The 21,368-nt window shown below is 41.9% G+C and overlaps 1 protein-coding gene across 1 annotated transcript in view; it reads left to right on the forward strand.

The window, feature by feature from the left end:
- The first annotated feature begins 6,254 nt into the window (after positions 1-6,254).
- The window catches only part of TPPP (tubulin polymerization promoting protein), a 45,756-nt gene continuing 30,642 nt past the window's right edge, over positions 6,255-21,368 (forward strand). Inside the window, exon 1 of the mRNA XM_086472663.1 lies at positions 6,255-6,565. Coding sequence (XP_086328789.1) covers positions 6,255-6,565 — 311 coding nt within the window. The remainder of the gene's footprint in view (positions 6,566-21,368) is intronic.

Here is a 21,368-nt window from a genome sequence, read left to right on the forward strand (position 1 = left end):
TATGCAGAAATGTGGGAAAAAGATTCCATCTGCTGTAGTTTGTCTCTGCTGTTTTTATTTGGCATGAATAATTACAGACAGAAAACAAATGAGAATTCCCTTTAACTGCAATTCTGTAACGTTTTTAAAACGTGGGGCAGATAGATCAAGCACTAAAATAAAACAGATGCAGTTAGACAAATTCAAATGCCTTGCACAGTTTGATAATATTATGAACCCAGTTCACTCATAAAAATAGCATCTCTTATGCTCGTTGAAAAGTTGCTTTCTTTTTTGCTTGGATTGGCTAGAAGGTCTTAAGAAATTGAGTGGCAACTATTTGTGGTGCAGTGAATAAGTTTTACCAACAGTGCAGAACCAGATTCTGATTTAAAATTACACCTTAGGCACTTGCATGCTTACCAAGACTTGGTGTGCAGGAAGTATAAGCAGGAGAATGGAAGGTAAAACCAGGTAATGATTAACATGAAACTACTAAGTTCTGTGCCTGTGGGCAGAATTCTTTGTACCATGCTTATTTTCTAAAAGCCAATGACCTTTCAGGTTTAAGACCATCTAAGAAACACCTTTAGGAAGGCTGGTAGTTTGGCTGGGCTGAGGAGCTGAGAATGTAGGTGTGTAGAGGTTGAGGCTGATGGTGCAGAAATAGGAAGCGTATTGTGGGTTAAAACAGAAGTAAAATTGTTAGTTAACAACATATGGTTCTTCAAACCTCTGTGTGATACCAGACTTATCTCAACTTGGTAGCTATGTTAACTGCGTTGCAAGGGGTCCACTATCTCTCTCCTTTCCCCCTACTCTATTTCTAGTTCTCAATAAAATCAGTAGATTCTTGGCTACTGCTTTCTTAAGCATTCATTCAAATGTCTGATCGCGTGCTGTCTGACTTAATGTGAATCCTGTTTTTCTTGGCCACCTAAGTAGATGTATAGATGCTTTTGCAGATTAATCAGTTATATTCTCCCTGCTTTGGAAGGTGAGGGTGCAAGGAAGATCAGTTGGGTGAAATTCACTCATGAGCTAGGGAACTTTGTCGTCTGAATACCAAAGAGCAAGAGTGTTGGAAAGCCTGCACACTCATACTTGTCTTAAGGACTAGCAAAAATGGAATAGAGTACTTGAAAGGTATTTTTTTTAATCTGCTTGTGACATTTTGCAGATAGTAGAACAGTATGTTTGTTTAAGCCTAGGTTTTTGCTGTGGATTACCGACTTGCCCTTCTCACTTAACAGATCATGAAGACAAGAGGTACAGCAGAATGGCTGGGTGGCAAGGAGGCTGCAGAAAGACTGGGAATCTCTGTTTTGGGGTATATCTTGGTGGGTATTTAGGGTACGATTAGGGTACCATCTCCAATCTACCTCGTGGCCAAAGCTCTATGGTGTGACTGTAAGCAAAGCAGAGCCTTGGACTTTGCGTAAAAACAGCAGTGAAAGGAACTGCAGAACAGAAGGAAATCAAGGACAGAATTTGTACATTTTTGCTGTTTAATTGTCTGGGGCATGTGGTAGAAGGGGTTAAGATCTTAGGGAGGGATCAGAGCTAAGACTGAGAACTTGAGCAGATATTCCATTTTAGGGCTATTTTGTCCAAGTTACTGTCTTTGGGCTCAAGATGGGGAATTTGCACTGTAGACTTTGGATTTTATCTAGAGGATGACCCTGGTGCTCCATGTAAACATAACTTTGGGGTCTTGTGTAGCTGTGTTACAAGTTGCAAGGGAGCTAGGTGTTGCACGTGAGAAATAAGGTTGGCATATGCAAAGGCAAGCATTACAGGAAAGAGTGATGTTAGTAATAGCGTTACTGCATTGCAACCGTGCCATTGTGCTATTGAATCTTTTCTCCAAATTCATCAGTCTCAGCAGTCTCCTGAACAGAGATCAGCTTGACGCTTGAATGCTTTCTGCCATTAAAAACTTTGAACAGACAGAAAGTTTTCCTAAGTTCACAGGACTTTTGACCTTGTTTTAGCCAATTCTTGGTTGGTAAATGTTCTAAAGAACAAATGGCTTTAAAATGAGCTGCCTTTTCTGTTAACTGGATTGTATCTGTGGCTGTAATAAGTATCTGCTGTAGTGTTCTTGTCTTTTGTGCTTAGACAAATACACTTTTATTCATTTCTGTGGCAGTTAATGCTGTATTCTTCTGACTTCCACTAAAAACTGGTTTTGTAGTACTTGCTGCAAATTAGAGCGATTCAACTTGTATTGGGACAGAATATTCCTAGCGTGCTAGAGGCAGGCTAGACAAAGCAGTTGAGAAAGTACACAGTATATCCCCAAAATCTAGGAATTCACACTTTTGATAGTTTCCTGTTGATTTTTTTTAGAAAAGCATTTTTTGGTGTGGAGATCATAAACTGGGTTAATACATTTTCAACTAGTGAGACTATATTTGTATTTCCTCCATAGAGTCGAAGAGCATTGGTTCTTCAGGGCCCTCCATACAATCACATACCTGCTTTATGTGCCCTGATAATTAAAGCAGTGTAGAGTATGGGTCACAGGGTCCTCATGATGTTCCTCACTCTGGCAGCAGAACAGACGTGCTGCTTCATCCCTCTGCTTCGGTTTCCCTGTCTGTGACGTAGCAGAAGTCAGCGTCGCTGCTGTAAGTCCTGAGCTGTCTGCAGTTCCTGAGCGGATTAGCCCTGCGTTGGTTCTCAGGGACGGGGCTGGGCAGGTGCCGCGGTGGATTCTGACCAGGTGGGATACATGCACCTTCCCTACAGCTGCATAAGCTGCTGAAATTGGTCGCAAAAATACCCTGGGCTTTAGTAAGTCTTCAGGTCTTCCTTGTTGGTGCTGAGAGACAGATTACTTCTAAGAGCAATTCCACCAAATCTAAACCAAAGCCGTACCAGAATTCCTGCAATATGTTGGCACCTGGAGAGGATGTAGATAAGTGCAAGAGTGCAAATGAATATAAATCTATCAGTGGAGCTGATGGTTGGTCAGGACTGAGGCTTTGAGCTTATTTGTATGTACCTGGTATTCATGCAGCTAGAGAGAATTTTCAATTGGAATTCACAGAAAACAAGAGCTGCTTGTCCCCTCATTGATCTGAAAGAATCCAGATTAATAGTGACATTATCTAGGGGAGTTCTAGCAGCTGTCTGTCTGCAGACGAGTATGTATTGTAGTCTCTGGCTGAAAGGAAGTTTTATGGTACGAGAAAACTTTTTCTAATGGGTTAGGCATGTGCTGAGAGCACAGATCTGCATTTTCAGTCTATTTTAGCATGAGTTAGTCATGACCTCGGTCAGTTTGATCCTAAGCTCTGTCTGTATTGATGTATCTATATTATGTGCTGTATTATTTACCTATTGCAGAGTGGCAGAAGGGACAAGAACTGTTTTTTCATGATACTGAAGGAGTATTACATGACACGGACTATAGCAGTTCATAACACAGCACCTAGTTGTCTTAAATATTCCATGGATTTCTGGAACTCCGTTTTTTTTGGGGCAGTTGTTCTTTCACAAAGCCTTCTGAACTCTAGCATCTGCTTATATCTCTTTCTTAGAGTCTTAGATGGCTGCTTTTGGTGATGAAGATCTGCTAGGTTGGAGCCAGCAGTATCTGGAGAAGATGAGGTCGGTGACTAGTCCAACCTTCCTCCTCTCTGCTGGCTCTGGAAATGGAGCATTATCTAACTGTGTGCATATTAGACTTTTTGGATGGTGCTGAAAGGTGTTTCTTTGGTTAGCTGTAATTGTTATAGTCAGCATCTACACAGCTCGTGCTTTTGAAGAGTGGCTTAATTTTGTTTTACTGAATTTTAGAATTGGTATTTTAGAGTAGTTGCTTTCTTTTATCACTTCCACCTATCAACCTGCTGGAGCCCCTTCCCAAGTTACCGCTAATCTTCACTTCTAGCAGAAGCTAGCAAGCACCTTGTGATCCCTTTGTCCAGGGGAAAAAGGGTAAGGAAGACTCAAAACTGCATCTGATCTTGAATTTTTGGCAAACAGGTTATTCTGTATTTCTCTTTGAGAGGTCATTTCTTCAACGTGGCACGATCTCCTTCCTCATTTCCAGTCGCTAAAAAAAGTTAAAGGAGCTGACTCCATTAAAAATCTGATTTCATATCCTGTGTTGTGCAGCTCTTCGCCTTCTGATATAGTATATTAATGAATGTGTTTCTTTTCAGAGTGTGTTGTTTGTCGTGTTAAGAAACAAAATTTTAAGTGGAGGCTTGGTCAGTATTTTTGTAAACCAGGTACCTTCTTTTTAGTAAATTTTGTGCTATTACATGGGATTTTAATAAGTAAACTGTAATTGTGGTTCAACAAGCAGTATCCATGACAATTTTTGGCAGCCACAGCAGAGCCCTGGTTTTAATCTGTCCTTGACCTTCTGCTTAGGATGGTGAGGATTTCTTTGAAATGAGTCTGCTTTGCGTCCTTCGCTATTCGGAACGGAAGCCATTTCTACAGAGTGTGTCCTGTTCCCCCCGGCCCAGAACCGCTCAGTGCACCCGACGAAGTTCCTTTATTGATATCTGAAAGAACAAAGTCTAGAAGTGAACTGTCTTTCTCAAGGCCAAATATGCTCCTTTAAGAACTTCTCCTACGCCAAGTTTATAAACTTTTAGTTTATTAGCAGCTGAGTGTAAGTAAAAAATGCTTTCAGTAGATACAGCTGTCATATTGAAGGCAGTATAAGACAGTAGTATGGACAAAAAATAATGTAGTCTCTTTAAAAATCACGTGATTCAGAAAATCAGAACCCTTTCAAGTGTAGGTTTCAGGTCATGATTTGAAATCACTAGTTGCTTTTTAAAATGCATTTCTGCTGTGCTGTGCAAACTTGTGGTTATGGGTGACACGGGACTAGGCAAATTGGCCAGCAGGGCTCTGACACTGGCTAAAGAAAGGTTTTGTTCAGGAGATTCTGAAAAATGTAGGAATGTGGTTATTTTTTCGAATTTCAGATGAGACAGAGTGACACAGAGGTTTTCTTGCTTATAGTTCGTCAACTGTGCATTGTTGTATTTTCCAAGGATATTCACAGTAAGTATAGCTTCTTGGCTTGAGAGCAAGAGGGGGCTATCCCCGAAAATCTCTTGGAAGGTTTATTTGGCAAAAGATAAAACTGCAAAATGATATAAGCTGTCCATACCTTACTATAGCAGATCTCTACCTTCTTTTGTCCTGTCACTTGCTTACAGAGGTAACTTTGGTTTTTAATATCTGTACAGACATTAAAACACAGACTGTGCTTTTTGTTCATGTGTACTCTCTTTCTTTCTTTCTTTCTCTAGCCAGTTAGTGTTAGCTTGGAATATTTCTGGTTCTAGTTTCCACCTCCAGTGCATTAGAAATTGTGCAAGCTTGGAAGAGACTTCTGCTTTTGTAAGTCAAGCTTCCTCGAAGATGGAAGTAGGTCATAGATCTTCATGATCTGATTTCTCATGTCATTCTCTTTTGCGTAGGTTATGTCAGCAGTTTTCTTTACAAAGACAACTGAAAGTAACTTTAGTGCTGTGTTGCTCGTTTTAAGGTTTCTTTTAAAAGGCAAACCTATCCTGCATGAACATAGGGTCATCTGTTCTCTGCAGCGATGACATCCCTTGTCAGTGCTCCTGCATCATGGATGCATTCATTCCCAATGAGTTCCACAGCTACAGTTCTTTGGGCATAAACTTGAGAAATGAATGGTTTTGTTAACAAGAGAGGCTTGTCTAAGCATTTCTGAGGCTTCCTTACTTGTTAGCCCTTACATTGTACAGCATAAGGGTTATAACAATATTTTTGCTGTGCTTTCAAAAGATGTAATTTTTCAATTAAAAAAATAATGAAAAAGCCACAGTTCAGAAAATAAAGGGCTGTTTATTTTTCCTTCAGAAAAGAAAGTAGGTACGAATGTAAAGTGCACACTTTTATTCAAATCAGTAGAGTGACTGTGGTGATTGCCATTTAAAAAAAAAAAAAGGGAGAAACAAACACTCGGTGTTCTGTTGTTGGCTGATGTAATGATGGTGAAATAGGTTTTTTGTGTCTGATTTTGGAATGTTCTTTCTCTGACCTTCCCCCCCCCAGTGTGCTAGAATTTTTTTCTAGATGGGCAGAGAGTTACATAGTTCTGTCTATAGACTGGTGTTTGGTGGTGGAGGGTGCTGAGTTCTTGCTAGCTTTACAGACCACTTACTCTTCATGCATTGTGACATAGACTGTAGCCTCTAGCTTAACAGGAAATAAACTGGTGCAAATTAATCTAACAAGTTTACCCTCCTCTTCTTTGTAGCACAATGGCTGACAATAAAGCGAAGTCGACCAAACCTGCGAATAAGACTCCTCCAAAGTCCCCTTCAGATCCAGCAAAGGACCGAGCAGCAAAACGATTATCCTATGATTCAAACAGCTCCCATGAGGGAGCTATGGCAGGAGAAATAAGTGCTCTGGAAGAGGCCTTTAGAAAATTTGCCATCCACGGTGATACAAGAGCCACAGGAAAAGAAATGCACGGGAAGAACTGGTCAAAGCTATGTAAGGACTGTCATGTGATAGATGGGAAGAATGTGACAATCACAGATGTTGACATTGTCTTCAGTAAAATCAAGTAAGTTCCTTTCTGCCATCGTTTCCTTGTCTCCTCAGCATGTTTTGTAGATATCATCTAAGTTTTATCTTCTGTTGCTTACAGATGTTGTGAAGCACTGTATGTCTTTGTCACAATCGATCTCTTCCTTGTTCCTTTATGAAACTGTGTTGCTTTGTCTCAAGATACAGCTTGCAGCTTCTGTCCTGCTGTCTTGAGCTGACTGCGGTGGTACAGGTGTTACGCTGTACAAAGAGGTATGACATCATCAAGACAAATGCACACTATTCCAAGAAACTTTTTTTTTTCTTTTTACTGCATGGTATGCAATATATGATATAAATGTTTCCTGAGGGATATCTGGATGGAGTCAGGATGGAGTTTTACCTCTTGCTAAAACTCAGACTAAGGAGACTGAGGCTAAAGTGGGGTATTTATTAAAAGCCATTATTCTAACAGCAGTCCTGATGTGTCCAGTGCAACACCTGCTCAAGTTTAAAGTGTAGGGCCACGGTAGACTGGTGAATTTGTGATGCAGACCCATGGCTGTGATTAATTGGTTAGGATTATCTCAGTGGTCCTAGCTTATTCTTGTGAGCAGAATGTAGCTTTAGTGAAACTTGCTCCTCAAACTGAAAACCTAGAAGGGTTTCATCCAGAAACTCATCAAATCAAAGCGAAGACATTCAGCTGTTCTAGTGTATTCTGTGTGAAGCCCCAAATAATTTCTTTGTTCTCGCTTTATGTGTAGAACTGGATCATTTTCACCTTCCCCCTCTCCCTGTATCTGATCCGATAGCCTTGTCTTTTCTGCTTTTTATTACCACTGTAACTGTTTTAAGTTGTCTCACACCTTGTTGTGTTGAGGGACATGCTTTAAGGAAGGTCCCTTGGTTGTTCTTGTAGCTTGTAGGAACACTTTTTTTTTGGCTTGTGCTCTCAACTGCTGTGGTGCAGTGCTGGGGAGGACGTGCAAATGGAGCTGCTTACAAGGGTAGCTGGGAAAACTTGCCACAAGCACTGACCGTTCAGGGTGCATCAAAGCACAGAAAGGCAGAGAAGAAAAGGCCCTTGATCTTGAAAGGTTGTCCAGCGTAACATGCACAGTCAGAATGATGTTGTTTATTTGATTTTGTTCTTTCTTTGTTTCTTTTCTCCTCAGGGATCTTATCTAGGCAATTGAATACGTTATCTATGCACACTCCAACCCTCTTGTTCTTGTATTGGTCCGCTTTCTCTTTGAGTCCCTACTTGTATTTTTTTGGAAGTTGTGTAGCCAGAGTTAGGTATACTGTCGGTGAACTAGGTTATTTGAAATGAATGTTTAGACTGTAGGGCTGTTTGTTTCCTTCTTGATCTATGATAGACAATGCTGGCATTTATTTTCAAATTTTCTTTGGCTTTCATTGACTTAAAATTTCTCTGTATCTTATCATCACAGGAAATAGTAAATTTTAGCACTACTTTCTCATGCCACTATCTGGGCAAGTTAGCGATGGGACAGCCCCGTGATATGGCATAAACAATTGTGCAACATTAGCAGATATCAAGAAATATCAGTTTTGGTGCCTGCTGGGGTAGAAGGAATCCAGTCCTGTTCTGCAGGAATGAGTTGTGAGGTGTGGGGACCTGGGGCTCGTGTCAGCATGTCCCCTGGGGCTCATTCAGCAGGTTCAGCTCTGCCCCTGTGGGGATGTGCTTGTTCAGTGGTTTCTCAGACCTTTCTCCTGTGACTGCTGTGAAGTGTCATTTCTCTCTGCAGAAGCACACCATCTTTTCCTTTCTCTATCTAGTATTTAATAGTTTAGAAGATAACTACATCAAATGCAAAAGCGTTTTTGTCTTCATTGTCTTCATTGTCTTCTAATTACTTGCTCATCCCTCACCCATACATGTACGTATAGCATGTATTTTATATATTCTTCTCTTTTAAAATTATTTTATTTTTAGATTAATATTGCTTAAATGGCCAATAAGGAAACTTACGTTAGCTGAGATTTGCTGTCTTTATTAGGAGGGTCTGTTTTTTTCATGTGGGTGATTTCAGTAAATACACTTCCACGTTTTCTGAAGTGTTGGGTTGAGTTTTTACATTTTTTTTCTTGAGAGCGTATGTCAGTAGTTTTTTAGTCTAGATCACATGTATTTCACATATAGTATTTGAAGTTTTAACAAGGGAAGATTTAATGGCCGTAGTTATTCAGATGTTAGTAATGTGTGGTAATGTAGGAGGCTTATGCATAGGCTGAGTGTACAGGGTTTCTCGAGCATGTTCAGACAACTGCTTTTCCTTGCTTTCTCTTTTGCTTCACATTTAACCCTAAGCTAAAGGCTAATGATATGTTTGGTCATGCATCAAAACAGGCATGCTCACAAAATAAACCCTTACTCGTTTCCATTTTACAGCAAGTTTTCCCCAGCAGAACACTAAGGTTTTTGATAACCCAGGTTTTTCCCCATCTGTATGTAAAGAATCTCCAACTATGAAAGAATCTCCAGCTCCACAGAAAGTGCAGAGTACTGTTTCCCTGTGCCTCAATAAGAGTTCTGCTTATAGGCATCAGAAGGCTCTGTACTTCACTGCAGTTTTTAGGGTCTTCAGCCAGGCTGCATCTCACAAGATGGACGTTTGCCTGGGATTCTTATGGTTAGCTGTAGTTGTTCGGTGAGGTGGGGCTGGTGGATCTTGGCAGTTGTAGTCTGGCCAGGGAACATGCCCAAAGAGAAGATGTTTGTCATACCCAACACAAATGCCATCTAGCATGGTGGTAGGATTTCCAAACAGGTTTTCTGTTGGGTCTGTTACTGGGACGCCACCGTGTTTAGCTGGCTAGAAAACAAACCCTGCTGTGCTTACAGTGTATGACAATGGCACACGTTGTTTAAACACTAGAAAATAATTAGTCTAGTCAAGTTGTTCTTTGGATTTGTGATGTATTATGTCTATGCATAAAGCCCATGTTTTTCATCTTGCTAACTCTCCCAGGCTTCATTTATTATTCTGCTACAGATATTGGCAAACTAAGTAGAAACTGTGCATTGCTGTTAGTCAGGGTAAAGTAACAGGGAAGTTAGTAGATATGTTTACCTAAGAGATACTGACAGATAGTGTTTTATTCTCTGATTGTTAACTTTCTCAGCTGCAGGAGAGATTTTATCAGTTCAATCCTGAGGAGTAAAGAACATTTCTGTAGACTCAACACCCCCCTCCCACCTCTGCCAAACCAGGTGAACAAAGCTTCTGAAAGTTTTGAATAGCCCATGGCACTTCTTCAGAGCTGGGACTGTGTGTCCATCTTTCAGGAACAGTTCATTTATGTTGTTATAAAGGACCTCTGAGGAAATTCTGATGAACCTTTGTTACAAATAAGGAAATAAGGATAGAATGCTGTTTGTCTTCTGCATGAGGACGTCAGATCAGACTGAGGTGTAGGTGTACTTCCTGAGGTGTATACCTACACCGAAGTGTAATTTATCTATTTATCTTCCATCAGAGGTCCACTGAAGGCCTTCGTGTAAGCACAACATTTGTCTGTACTTCAGGATAGGAAGAAGTAATGTTCTAATGCAAAGAATGCACAGTAGTAGACATGAAACAAGAATTGCTAGAATTGCATGGTTTGGTAAGGAAAGATGTAAATTTGGTGATCTCCCCACCCCAAGTATTTTTGTTTAACAGTAATTTGTAGGTTCTTAAGGGTCTTACAAATCCTTCCGGTTTGGTGGATTGTCATAGAAGTTGTTGTGCATTAAAAATTGATTTGATAGATGTCTTTTTCTGCCTTTTTTTTTTTTTTTAATTTGCTTTTCTATTTTAGAAACTTTCTATTGTCAGCTTAGAAAATACAAGAAATGAAGCAGCAATGAATTTTGCAATGGAATTACTTGAAGTGAAAAGCCAAAACCCACTTGTGAGAGCAACCACGTGTATGCATATTTATAAGTTGCATCTCTAGAGACCAGAGGAAAACCGCCTATATTTATGTCAAATATGTGGATTGCATTAATACAGTTGGGATTAGGCTGCTGTTTCTATAATAAGTAGAAAAGTAAACTTTATTTATTGTTTTTAGGTTATACAAACATCCAGTAAAGACATCTCGTGCAGTAGAGTTATCTTCTATGCATGTTGTACCTGGGAAAGCAAAAGAAATTGCGAAGAGTGAATTACAGAGTTATACAATATCTTGTGAGATGAAACCCACAAAAATGCAGCAAAACCAACAAAAGTGTACCTAACTGTAAATGCAGTTATATAGTAACCTTTCCTCACTGTATCTTACAGTTTCACAAAAAAGTGTTGGACTCTTTTCTTCATGCGTTCATTGGACTGCATACAACAGTCACACTGTGATTGCAGGGTAAATTTTAATTTCAAAGCTAGCTTCTTGCTTAAAATTACGTAAAAATCTCTTTGCCAATTGGTATCAGGATAGCTTTTTCTCTTCAAATGACAAAAATGAAGCCACCCTTTCTTTGAAAAACCTATTCTTATCATTATTTAAAAAAAAAAATCAGTCTGAAAATACTTTGTAGGAAGTAATTTTTTTTTAAACCGGTCCATAAATTCAGTGCCATACTTGAAGACAAGAATAAGTCACAATCATATTTTATGAGAAGGAAAATTTTCATAAATTACTGTATGTGACATTTTCATGACAGGACCAAAAATAGTATTTCACCATTTTTGTAATGCTAGTAACTTCAATTTTGCTGTAGCTCAGGCTTCTGCTAGAATGTAGGGGTTTAGTATAAATATCTTAGTAATATTATATCATTCCAAGCATTCATTTTTCCCGTACGATCTGAGACTTATATAGACATCTTTCTTTTATATTTCACAAGTCAAGAGTGATAGTGCAGTCTGAGTCTACTGAATTTAGAGACATACAACTTGCAGACAAGCAATAGCGTTTGAAAATGAATGGTTTCCATGAGAATGGGAATTCCTTGGGTATCTTCTTGGTAGCTGCAACAATTGCCTTCCTCCCTGGAAACTGTCATCATTTACTAACTGTTTCTCTTCCAGAGTGCGAGAGTTTGTAGGCTGTGTGTCCTGTGTTGTGCTTGCAGAGTGTAAATATGGGGTTAGTGACTTTGTTGCTTTGGAGGAAAAAAAGCAAGCTCATGGGATTGGTGACACAGGAGAAGGGCACAGAAGTGTTGTGCATTTGGTAGGAGAAGCAACATGTGGCTGCATTCTTCTTCTTAATCCAGCAAGACAGTGAGATACTACAGTCTAAGAACTTCAGGAGTTTTGTATTAAGGAAAGCAGAATGCCCAGGAAGAATAGATGTTACTGATCTCTGACCAGCATTCTGGCCTGTCGCCTTAGGAACTTAAATGTCTTTGTTTATTGGGGTCAACAACTGCTCTGGGAAATGTGATCTTTTAGCTATGCCATGCACATACTCCACTTGTTGTATGTAGTTAATATGGTAATAGTAATAGCCCCGATAGAAATACCTCCGCTCTTATTTTAGAAATGTTACCGCACAGCACTGCAAGAATATGGTTTAAGCACTGCCATAAAACTGCTAATTCTATGACATTATGGATAGAAAAATAAAAATATTTCTGTTTACACTGGCATGTTGCTATGGTTGCATGCAGGCCTGGGTGACGTCATAGCTTGGAGCCATTGTTAACATTTATTTAGGTAATTGTCTCCATGGAAACACTTGTTTGTTTTGATGTTACTATGTGTTAAATTTTAAACAAATTTTTGTGGTTCTATACTGGATTGTTATTGTAGACTAGTTAATCTACAGAAGCTTTGTAAATATACCTTGCTCCCCGCCCTCCAAAATATTTTTGGTAAAAGATCAAGTGAAAGCATAATTGTCCTCTTAAATTCCATTAATAGTTTCTGATGTTGCTTTGACATGTTTTCTTGTTGCTGAGGAAGCCATGTGCTCGAAAGGCCAGAAAACTCTCCTCCATCTTTCTGAGAAAGGAAGGTTTTGTTCCCATGGAGAACCCTCACAACATGCTTTATTGTGCCCTGACTTTGCGCGGTCCCACCCATGCTCTCTCCGTAGGCCATCTCGCAGTCAGCTGTTGAGCCTGGTTCCCACAGCCTGGAGCAGGCAGGTCTCTGCAGGAGTGCTTCCTCCTGAGACCAGCTGGGGCTTCATTCAGTGGTGGTTCTCCATCGCTGCAAGACTGTGGAAGAATTAGAAGGGATAATGTTTGCTCTGAGCAGCTGGCAGCATAACTCTTGGCAAGAATGAGTGCATGCTTTCCCCATTTGTCAGCTATAGTATAATTGTTTTCTTTGTATTGGACAATCATGATGCTTCCTGCTTTCTTAATATTTTTGAAAGCAGTAGTACTTTGACACCTGCACACATTCAAAACAAGTATCTCTCCATGAGGTTTCTCTGAAGTAATTTGTATTTAACAGAGATTTTACTGAAGCCTCTCTTAACTTTTTTAAGTACGTAAATAGGTATGAAGTGGTCTTTATATATAAGTTGAAGCACATACTAATTGTAAGTTGTGTTTTACTTCCCTACTGGAGAGATTCTTTTAATAGTAACATGGAATCTGATTCGTGTAATCCTACTTTATGCATGAAGTAGGCATAACAGTTAACTTGTGTACTTAAATATGTCTGCATCAGGAAAGAAGTTTTAAGTGGATATAGAATGGTACGCAGAGCATAATCTGTGCTAATAAATCTCTCCCAGGCAAACTGCAAAGTAGAGCAATTGTAGATAGAAATGTGGGTAAGTTACAACAGAAAGTCTTCTTTACCACGTCATCTATACTTTATTTTAATTGAAGTTAAGATCCAATTTCCTTTCTTGTCCAAGAAGCCAGATGTAACTTTGCCTTTTGCACTTTATCCTTGAAAGACTTTTTATTTAAAAAAACAAAGCAATTCTTCTCCCCCTTCTGCCAAGAGGCATAAATTCTGAAAGTAAACCAGTGATCACTTAGGAGAAGAAAGATAGATTTAGATTCACTTGCTGTTATGCAGGCTTGTTTTGTGCATGTGAAATGGTTGTGTACCCCTTACGATGTATGATTCTTATGATTTTAAAAACGCCTTTTCACTGAATAGCTGTCATATGAAAATCTATAGATACTCTGGTGGATGATTCATTTCCCAGATGGTGAGGAATGGTATCACACACAGTACTATGTAGGAGCTTCCTTGGTACTTGCTACGCTTTGTGGCATATGCTGCTTGTGGACCCCAAAGACTTCTACTGGTGTAGGAGTAGAAGTAGGGCTCTGGTATGAGATCTTGTCTTGTGCCTCCCCCACCTTTTTTTTTTTTTTTTTCTTTTTACAAGTCAAGCTATTTACATCATATTGCACCATCATTTAAAATTTCTCGTATTTCATTTATAGGAGCAGCTATCTGAAATCTCTGTTAGTTACAAAATTACTTAATTTTACTGGTTAACAAGCAAGTATTTTCTAGACTGTTAAACATCAATATAGAATTTGTATCGTGTTTTCTGTGGATTGAAGTGGAAGATGATTAAGATGTAAAGGATGAAGTAGACTGCAGCAGCCAGGTGATGGTAAAGTTTAAAATCCTGAGACATGAGACCAAGAAGAACAACAGAATTACAGTCCTGGACTTCAGAAGGGCAGATCTTGGCCTGTGCAGTTTCCCACAGGAAACTGCCCTGGAGGGCAGAAATCTATGTACAAGCATTCTAATGCTTTCTTTACTTTGGGCAGTCTTTGTCCTGGAAATTTTCAGTTGGACTGCTTTCTGTCTGGTTAGACAGAGTTACCTGAAGCTTTCCTTAACCTCTTGTAGGAGAACTCGGTTGTGCCATGTAGCGTGTGCCCTGCTCTGTCTCGCTCTGCTGTCGGTCACGTAGGCTTGGTTCAGGTTTCAGCCAGCAAACATTACTGTGACAACTGACACGTGAATCTAAATGTGTTAGGGAGGGAGTTGAGAGCCTGGTTAGGTGAGGCTTGTGGTTAAGTGTGTACTTCAGGAGCTTTTGGAGCTTTTTTGTGTCTTAACTTCTTGTGTTTGGTGCTTTGTGTTTGGGGGAGGGGGAGGCAGGGCACTCTGTCTGCACTGATGGCAGCCTGGTAAAACCACTGCTTCAAGAGGGTGGTTGGAAAGTTTACTTTCACATCAGACCATGGAGATTTTAGTGTCTGTTGTGATAGAAGGGGGTTTTTTCCCCCCTTCTTTTGTTTATTTTTTTTCTTCTCCTTCCGAATGCTGTAGAGTTAGAACAATCCCTGCTTGTGGTTAATGTGGTTGAGAAGGCTGAGCAGCCAGACCTGGCAGCGGAGTGAAGTGTTGGGCTGTTTCTGATCTGCCACAGAAGGCGTGTGGTTGGCTTGGTCATGCAGGAAGACAGACAAGAGGCAAGTTTTTAAAAAAATACATCATGTTGGTATGGAGTCCTGGTATAATCCCCCCAAAAGGAAAAAATTTCCCTTTGAGCATATTTTTTCCCCATTTTACAGTCAGTGTTAGGTTCTCATTCTTTACAAAGGTTCTGGATGTTACCAGCCAATAAAGAATTTAAAAACCTGCTAAGATTGCTGACGTTGGTGCTGAGTCTGGAGGCTCCCAGAACGTTTTGGTTACATAAATCTCTATGGCAACCTTTTCTAGGGAGAAATGCTGTTAGATCCTAAAGTTTTGTGATGGAAGGAGCAAATGCAGCAAGGCATTCCGTTTCAGTGAAGAAGTGAGGAAGGATGATTACAGCTGGCAGAGCGTAGCCAGGAAGACCATGGCTAAGGTGGGCGCTTGCCCTTCTGGTGAGGAGCAGCATCGGGGCGGTACCTGCCGCCCGCCCAGCACTTGCAGCCATGCCAGCGCTCCCAGCCCTCGGCTGCCTGGCTACACAGCAGGGCTGTGGCTGGGTTCCTGGTCCGTGTGAAGAGCAGCGCCGCATCCTGAGCAGCCAGCACCAATTTTTGCAGCTCTTCCCTCAGGGCGTTATTATCGTGGATTTAATTTGGCTGGTGAGTTGAGCAAAGACGCTTGTTTTTAAACACAAGGACAAGGGAGGGGGCAGTAATGCTCCATCGCAGTCTGCCTTTGGGTGGGGTGATGTTTGCCTCCAGTGCTTCTTTTGGTCTACTGGTTACTGAAGAGACCCAATACCTAAGGTGGGGAGGGAATGTGTTTGTACTATGTGGGCGTTCGTAATTCAGGCAAAAAAAAACCCCAGAAAACCTCCCTGTTGTGTTTTGCATCGAGCCAGTAAGCTTCTGCTTAAGCTGTGGACCAGCTCTAAATCGAACCTGGGTCTTTGTCAGTGATGGCAAGCAGCGGAAAATGCCTTCAGGCAAGTTATTTCAGTGGACGGGAGTGGATTGTACAAGCCATTGCACTTGGTGTCTGTTTTGAACGTGTGCTGTTCCTGAAGGCCAGTAGCTTTTCTTGCTGCGTTTGCTTCCCGGTAACTGGTTCTGGAGATCCTTTCTGGGGCTGGTGCCACGTTCTGTGCGAAGCCGCACGGCGCACAGCAGACAAGAGCTTGCCAGGGGCTGTGCTTGCTGCAGAAACGGCAGCAACGTGGCTACAGGCGTGCGGGGCTGCCCTGGGCTGGTTGTCCAGCCTGTTGCGTCGTGCCAGGTGAATGCTCCAGCGTTGCTGGTGTCGGCTTGGCGTTTTAAACGGCGTGCTTTGTAGCAAGGGTGGTGATGAGTGCTGACAGAAAATGAAGAACACGGCCTTAGCGGCACTGAATTGTCTTCCTTCTCCTTTGTCTCAGCTTTGTTCTGGGAGGAATAGTGCTGAAAGCGTGGGGAATCTTTAGTCTTACACTGTTACCCTATTTTCATGGTTGTGGCACAAGCTTCATAGGATGCTTGGAGAAGCAAAAAGCTTTCTGGAGTGCTCGTTCAGGAGACATAAAAGTACAAGACTCTGGAGAAAAGGCTAAGCCACCATCATCTGGTGAGGAGGACTTAGTGCTGTAGACCTGTTCATCTCTCTGTCTCTGATGATACAGCAGAGCATTGTACCACTTAGTGCCATTTATGATCATGGGCACCAGCAGCTGCAGAACAGTGGTGATCTTTGGCACCAGGCTGTGACTCTCATGACACATGACAGCACTTGCTTCATTGCCCAGATGTCTTGGGTCTTTATTCTACGCCCTTCAGTTGCAAATACTGTTTAAAAAAAAGAAATTAAGCTAATGAGAGGAGCAATTGTTGTGCTGTAAGTGGCTGTATTTTTTTTATGCTGTGTAAAAGATGCAACTGATAGCTTTTATATCATCATAAAAGTGTAGAAGGATAAGTTGTTTTTCTTTCAGCTAGCAACAGATACACAGGGATACTCTTTACATGATAGTAGTTCATTACACCACAACTGAAAAATCAGTATGACAAAACAAGATAGATCTGTGCTTATCGTTTGGCATCTAACTCGGTTATACAGGATCTCCAGGTAATTTCATTATAATTCCCAGTGTGATACCAATTAACCCTGGATTTATGTGCTTCATGATATTTGCTGTGTTTGTTACTCAGTGTGGGGTGGTGTTTGTTAAGCTTCTGAGTGGAACTGACAGTGCTGAGAGTGAAGCGTTTCTGTGACCCAGAGCAACGTGGCTGTAATACAGGAGGCTCCTGACAAGAGGATCATAGAGGTGAGGGTGGGCAGCTCTTACTCGTCATTGTGGCCTTCTGTGACGGGGTTACAGCATTGGTGGATAAGGGAAAATTAACTGACGCCATCTACCTGGACTTGTGCAAAGTATTCGACAGTGTCCCGCACATCCTTGTCTCTAAACTGGAGAGGCATGCATTTGACGGGTGGACCACTTGATGATTCAGGAATTGGCTGGATGGTTGCACTCAGAGTCACGATCAACAGCTCAATATCCAAGTGGAGACCAGTGATGAGTGGTGTTCCTCAAGGGTTGGTATTGAGACTGGCACTATTAAACATCTTTGTCAGCGACATGGACAGTGGCATTGAGTGCACCCTCAGCAGGTTTGCTGATGACACTGAGCTGTGTGGTGCGGTCAGGGTGCTGGAGAGAAGGGAGGCCATCCAGAGGGACCCGGACAAGCTGGAGAGGTGGGCCTGTGCAGACCTCATGGAATTCAACAAGGCCAAGGGCAAGGTCCTGCCCCTGGGCCGGGGCAATCCCCAGCACAGACACAGGCTGGGCGATGGGTGGGTCCAGAGCAGCCCCGGGGAGAAGGGCTTGGGGTGCTGGTGGGTGAAAGACTGAACATGACCCAGCAACGTGCGCTGGCAGCCCAGAAAGCCAATGGCCTCCTGGGCTGCATCCAGAGCAGCGTGGGCAGCAGGGCGAGGGAGGGGATCCTGCCCCTCTGCTCTGCTCTGGTCAGACCCCCCTGCAGGGCTGCGTCCAGCTCTGGGGGCACCAGCACAAGACAGACACGGACCTGCTCGAGCGGGTCCAGAGGAGGCCACGAAGATGCTGAGGGGCTGGAGCAGCTCCCTGTGAGGACAGGCTGGGAGAGTTGGGGGTGTTCAGCCTGGAGAAGGGAGGGCTCCAGGGAGACCTTGGAGCGGCCTTCAGTGCTGAAAGGGGCTGCAGGAGAGGTGGGGAGGGACTCTGGATCAGGGAGGACAGTGACAGGATGAGGGGTAACGGTTTCACACTGCAAAAGGGGAGATTGAGATGAGATATTGGGAAGAAATTCTTCCCTGTGAGGGTGGTGAGGCACAGGCACAGGTTGCCCAGAGCAGCCGTGGCTGCCCCCTCCCTGGCAGTGCTCAAGGCCAGGCTGGATGGGGCTGGGAGCAACCTGCTCTGGTGGGAGGTGTCCCTGCCCGTGGCAGGGGGTTGGAACTGCATGATCCTTAAGGTCACTTCCAACTCAAACCATTCTGTGATCCTATGATCATGTGCAGGCTGTATTTCACAAAAAAGGTGGTGCATGTTCACTTCTGTAAGAACAAGGCTCTGTGGTATGGGATAGGTGAAAACTGGTGACTGCACTATTTACCATCCTTTCCAATCCCTTCCCCATGTATAGGAGCTACTACTACTGTACCCCAAGCTAGTTTGTGGCACTAGGGAAAGGTAGTGAACCCTAATTAATGCTCTTTATGCTCAGTGTTCTCGTGTCTCAATTTGAAATGGGTAAATAACCTTTCTTCCAATTTTGAGCTGTTTACATTTTCTTCCTGTGATGGATGCTGTATGGAAACAGATGCCTGGGGCACTGGTAATCCAAGTGGAGATCGGTGTGCTCTTGTGGGTAAAACAGCACGTGTCATGCTGTCCTCGTTTAGCGTGGTGTCAAGGGAAGCTTTCGCAGGTTTGCGAGCAGTATTCAGTGATTAGTGTTTACAGCCCTACAAGGGGGTGTCTAGGGAGAAGGTTTTAAGTGGGTTTTTGGGTGGTGGTTTTGTGGGTTTTGGGGGAGTTTTTTTTGTGGGGGGTTTTTTTTGGTTTTATGTTTTTTCAGCAAAAGGAATGAGCAAGTGAGTTGATGTTCTTATAAGAGCCTGTAGATAGACAAAGGAAAAAAATGGGAGTAATTTGGCATTTATAAGGTCTTACATTTTTTTAAAAGTCCTTTGTAAGCTGAGAGATAGGTTTCAAATATGAGAAAAGGAGAAGGTACTGAAAGGTAGCTGTGATGGAAGTAGCTGATAGCCACTATATTAGATGAAATTCTTGTGTGTATCCAAAAGTAAAGAATTTTGCTACTTTTCAAGCATTGTATTGGATATAGGTGTCGGATGAAAATGGTGGTGAACTGTCTATGATTTGAGTTTAGGACTTTTTTAATGCTAATAATTAAAGATAATGAGTGGTGTGAATGCAAATCTAAGTTACGACTATAATCTGATTAAACTTTTTTTGCTCCAGTGAATCCTGGTACTGGTTTAAAATGAACAGTGAAGAGTATTCAGTTTAGTAACTCCTTGAGAGGACCAATACATTTGCCATGTGTTCCAGCAGCTCATCCTTTATTAAGGTGTGATTAAGGCATGATTGATTTTTCTAAGCTTTTAAAGGCAAAAATAAATAGAAATTATTTCCTTACTTTTATAGAAAAGCTGGAACTGTGGTTTCCTCTTCCAGACAGGTTGCTTTTCTTTCATCACTTCCCCTCAGATGAGAGAAATGGGAGAGCTTTACAAGTGGGTGGCATAGCTGGGAAAGCTGTTGACCTAAAACGCACAGACCTAGCTTGAGCCTGTTTTTGTCAAGACAACAGGCTGCGGCCTGTTGGGTCTCCTCTAGCGAGGTGAGGAAAGCTGTAGAAAGGATAAGGAGTAGTCAGTTAAAGAAGCTGTTGAGTTTTCCTCCTGCTGTACTGATAAGATGAACTCTGCTTGCTGATTTAACAGTGTGGTTTTGAGTTTGACCTGCAAATCCATCTGACTGCAACTTCAGTCAACGTTGGACATTCTAATTTTAGAAATTCATTTTCTTATTTAGTCCTGTGTTCTGTGACCAACAATACACCATCTCATGCATGCTTGGGAGATTGTTGATTTTAGCCCCCTTTTAGATGCTACACTGTGTCACCCAGTCATTGACCTCCTTAAGTTCTATTTCCATATCTTTAAGTGCTGATCTGTGAAAGGCATAGTCCAGATGGACAGTGAAGCGACAGTCACCTGAGGTAAACAGTAAAGGTACATAAGAGCTATCAGACTTAAGGGCTACCCATAGAGAGCTGGATTTCTTTAATGTTAGGGACACTGACTTGATGTGATCTGCCATGACATTTGGACTTTTTGGAAGCATTTCAACTCCATTTGTCAAAGCCTTGAGATAAAGAAGATAACAAGAAGTACTTTCTGGAGACAGTGATCCAAATAAGTTGTGCCAAGTGTTGATTAGATTCCTAGATGTGCCTGCTGCAAGTGTAATCTCTTACTCTTGGAAGTCATTTGCTGAACAGCACAGTTCTCCAACATATGTGGTGATTTTTAAAGGAGTTACAGTATTGATTAACCTCTCAACAGCGTTGCTAATTGTCATATGCTGTTATTTAAGAAAATGAAGCACATAAAGTGTGCCTGATTTGCATGTACTTGGAAGAATTATGGCCAACACTTCTGCCTGCTGTCTTCATTGAGCTTCATTTGAAAATCTGTGAGGCTTTTTAGAGCTTCGAAGAGTGAGAGGATTTGAATTCTGATGCCTCTGAAGGGGTAGACACCCTACCTCTGCTGCAGGGTAGAAAGGCACAAAGACATTAGTTTCGGTAGCTGTGGTTTCACAGGGCTTTGTTGGCCTCTGTAGGTGTAGGATAAGGTGTTCAGCAGTGCATAGAGCTGGTTCGGTTATGTTCTATGCTATCAGATTTTGTTTAGTAATTAAAGCAGAGCACTGACCTGAATGAGTCGCTGTTGAGCTCCTTCTGCTTTTGCCATCCATACTGTGAGAAGTTAACTATAAATACATGCATCAAGTACTTCAGCTAGTTTTAAATTAAGTACTTGCACAAACATACCTGATATAGAGGTTTTGTGATAAAAATGACCAGCATGTAACCCTGCAAAGCTGTTTGTTCTGGGGGGTTTCCACAGCAGACCTGCACAGGCTGGCACATGCTGTGCAACGCACAGAGCTTAACAGTGTATATATACATGACATTGTCTTGATCTGTTGGTTTTATGTCATCCTGTTTTCCTGCAAGAGTCAGTTTGCAGTTTTGCTTTCTAGGCTATGAGGATCTAGTTGCTCGCGAGCAGCAGTCTACCCTGCAGGCAGTGCTAGTGGGGTGTGAGAGACCAGATGTTGAGTTACCTCCCATGCAAATTCATCAGCAGTCCTCATTCAGAAGGTTTTTATATCGCAAATAAATGGGTAGATAAGAATCTGGTAAGAAAGACAGTCTTCTGACATACGCAGTGGAGTAAGAGCAC

The sequence above is a fragment of the Leptosomus discolor genome, chromosome 13 (assembly GCF_034619465.1).
Source record: "Leptosomus discolor isolate bLepDis1 chromosome 13, bLepDis1.hap2, whole genome shotgun sequence".
In the NCBI taxonomy this organism is placed as follows: Eukaryota; Metazoa; Chordata; class Aves; order Leptosomiformes; family Leptosomidae; genus Leptosomus; species Leptosomus discolor.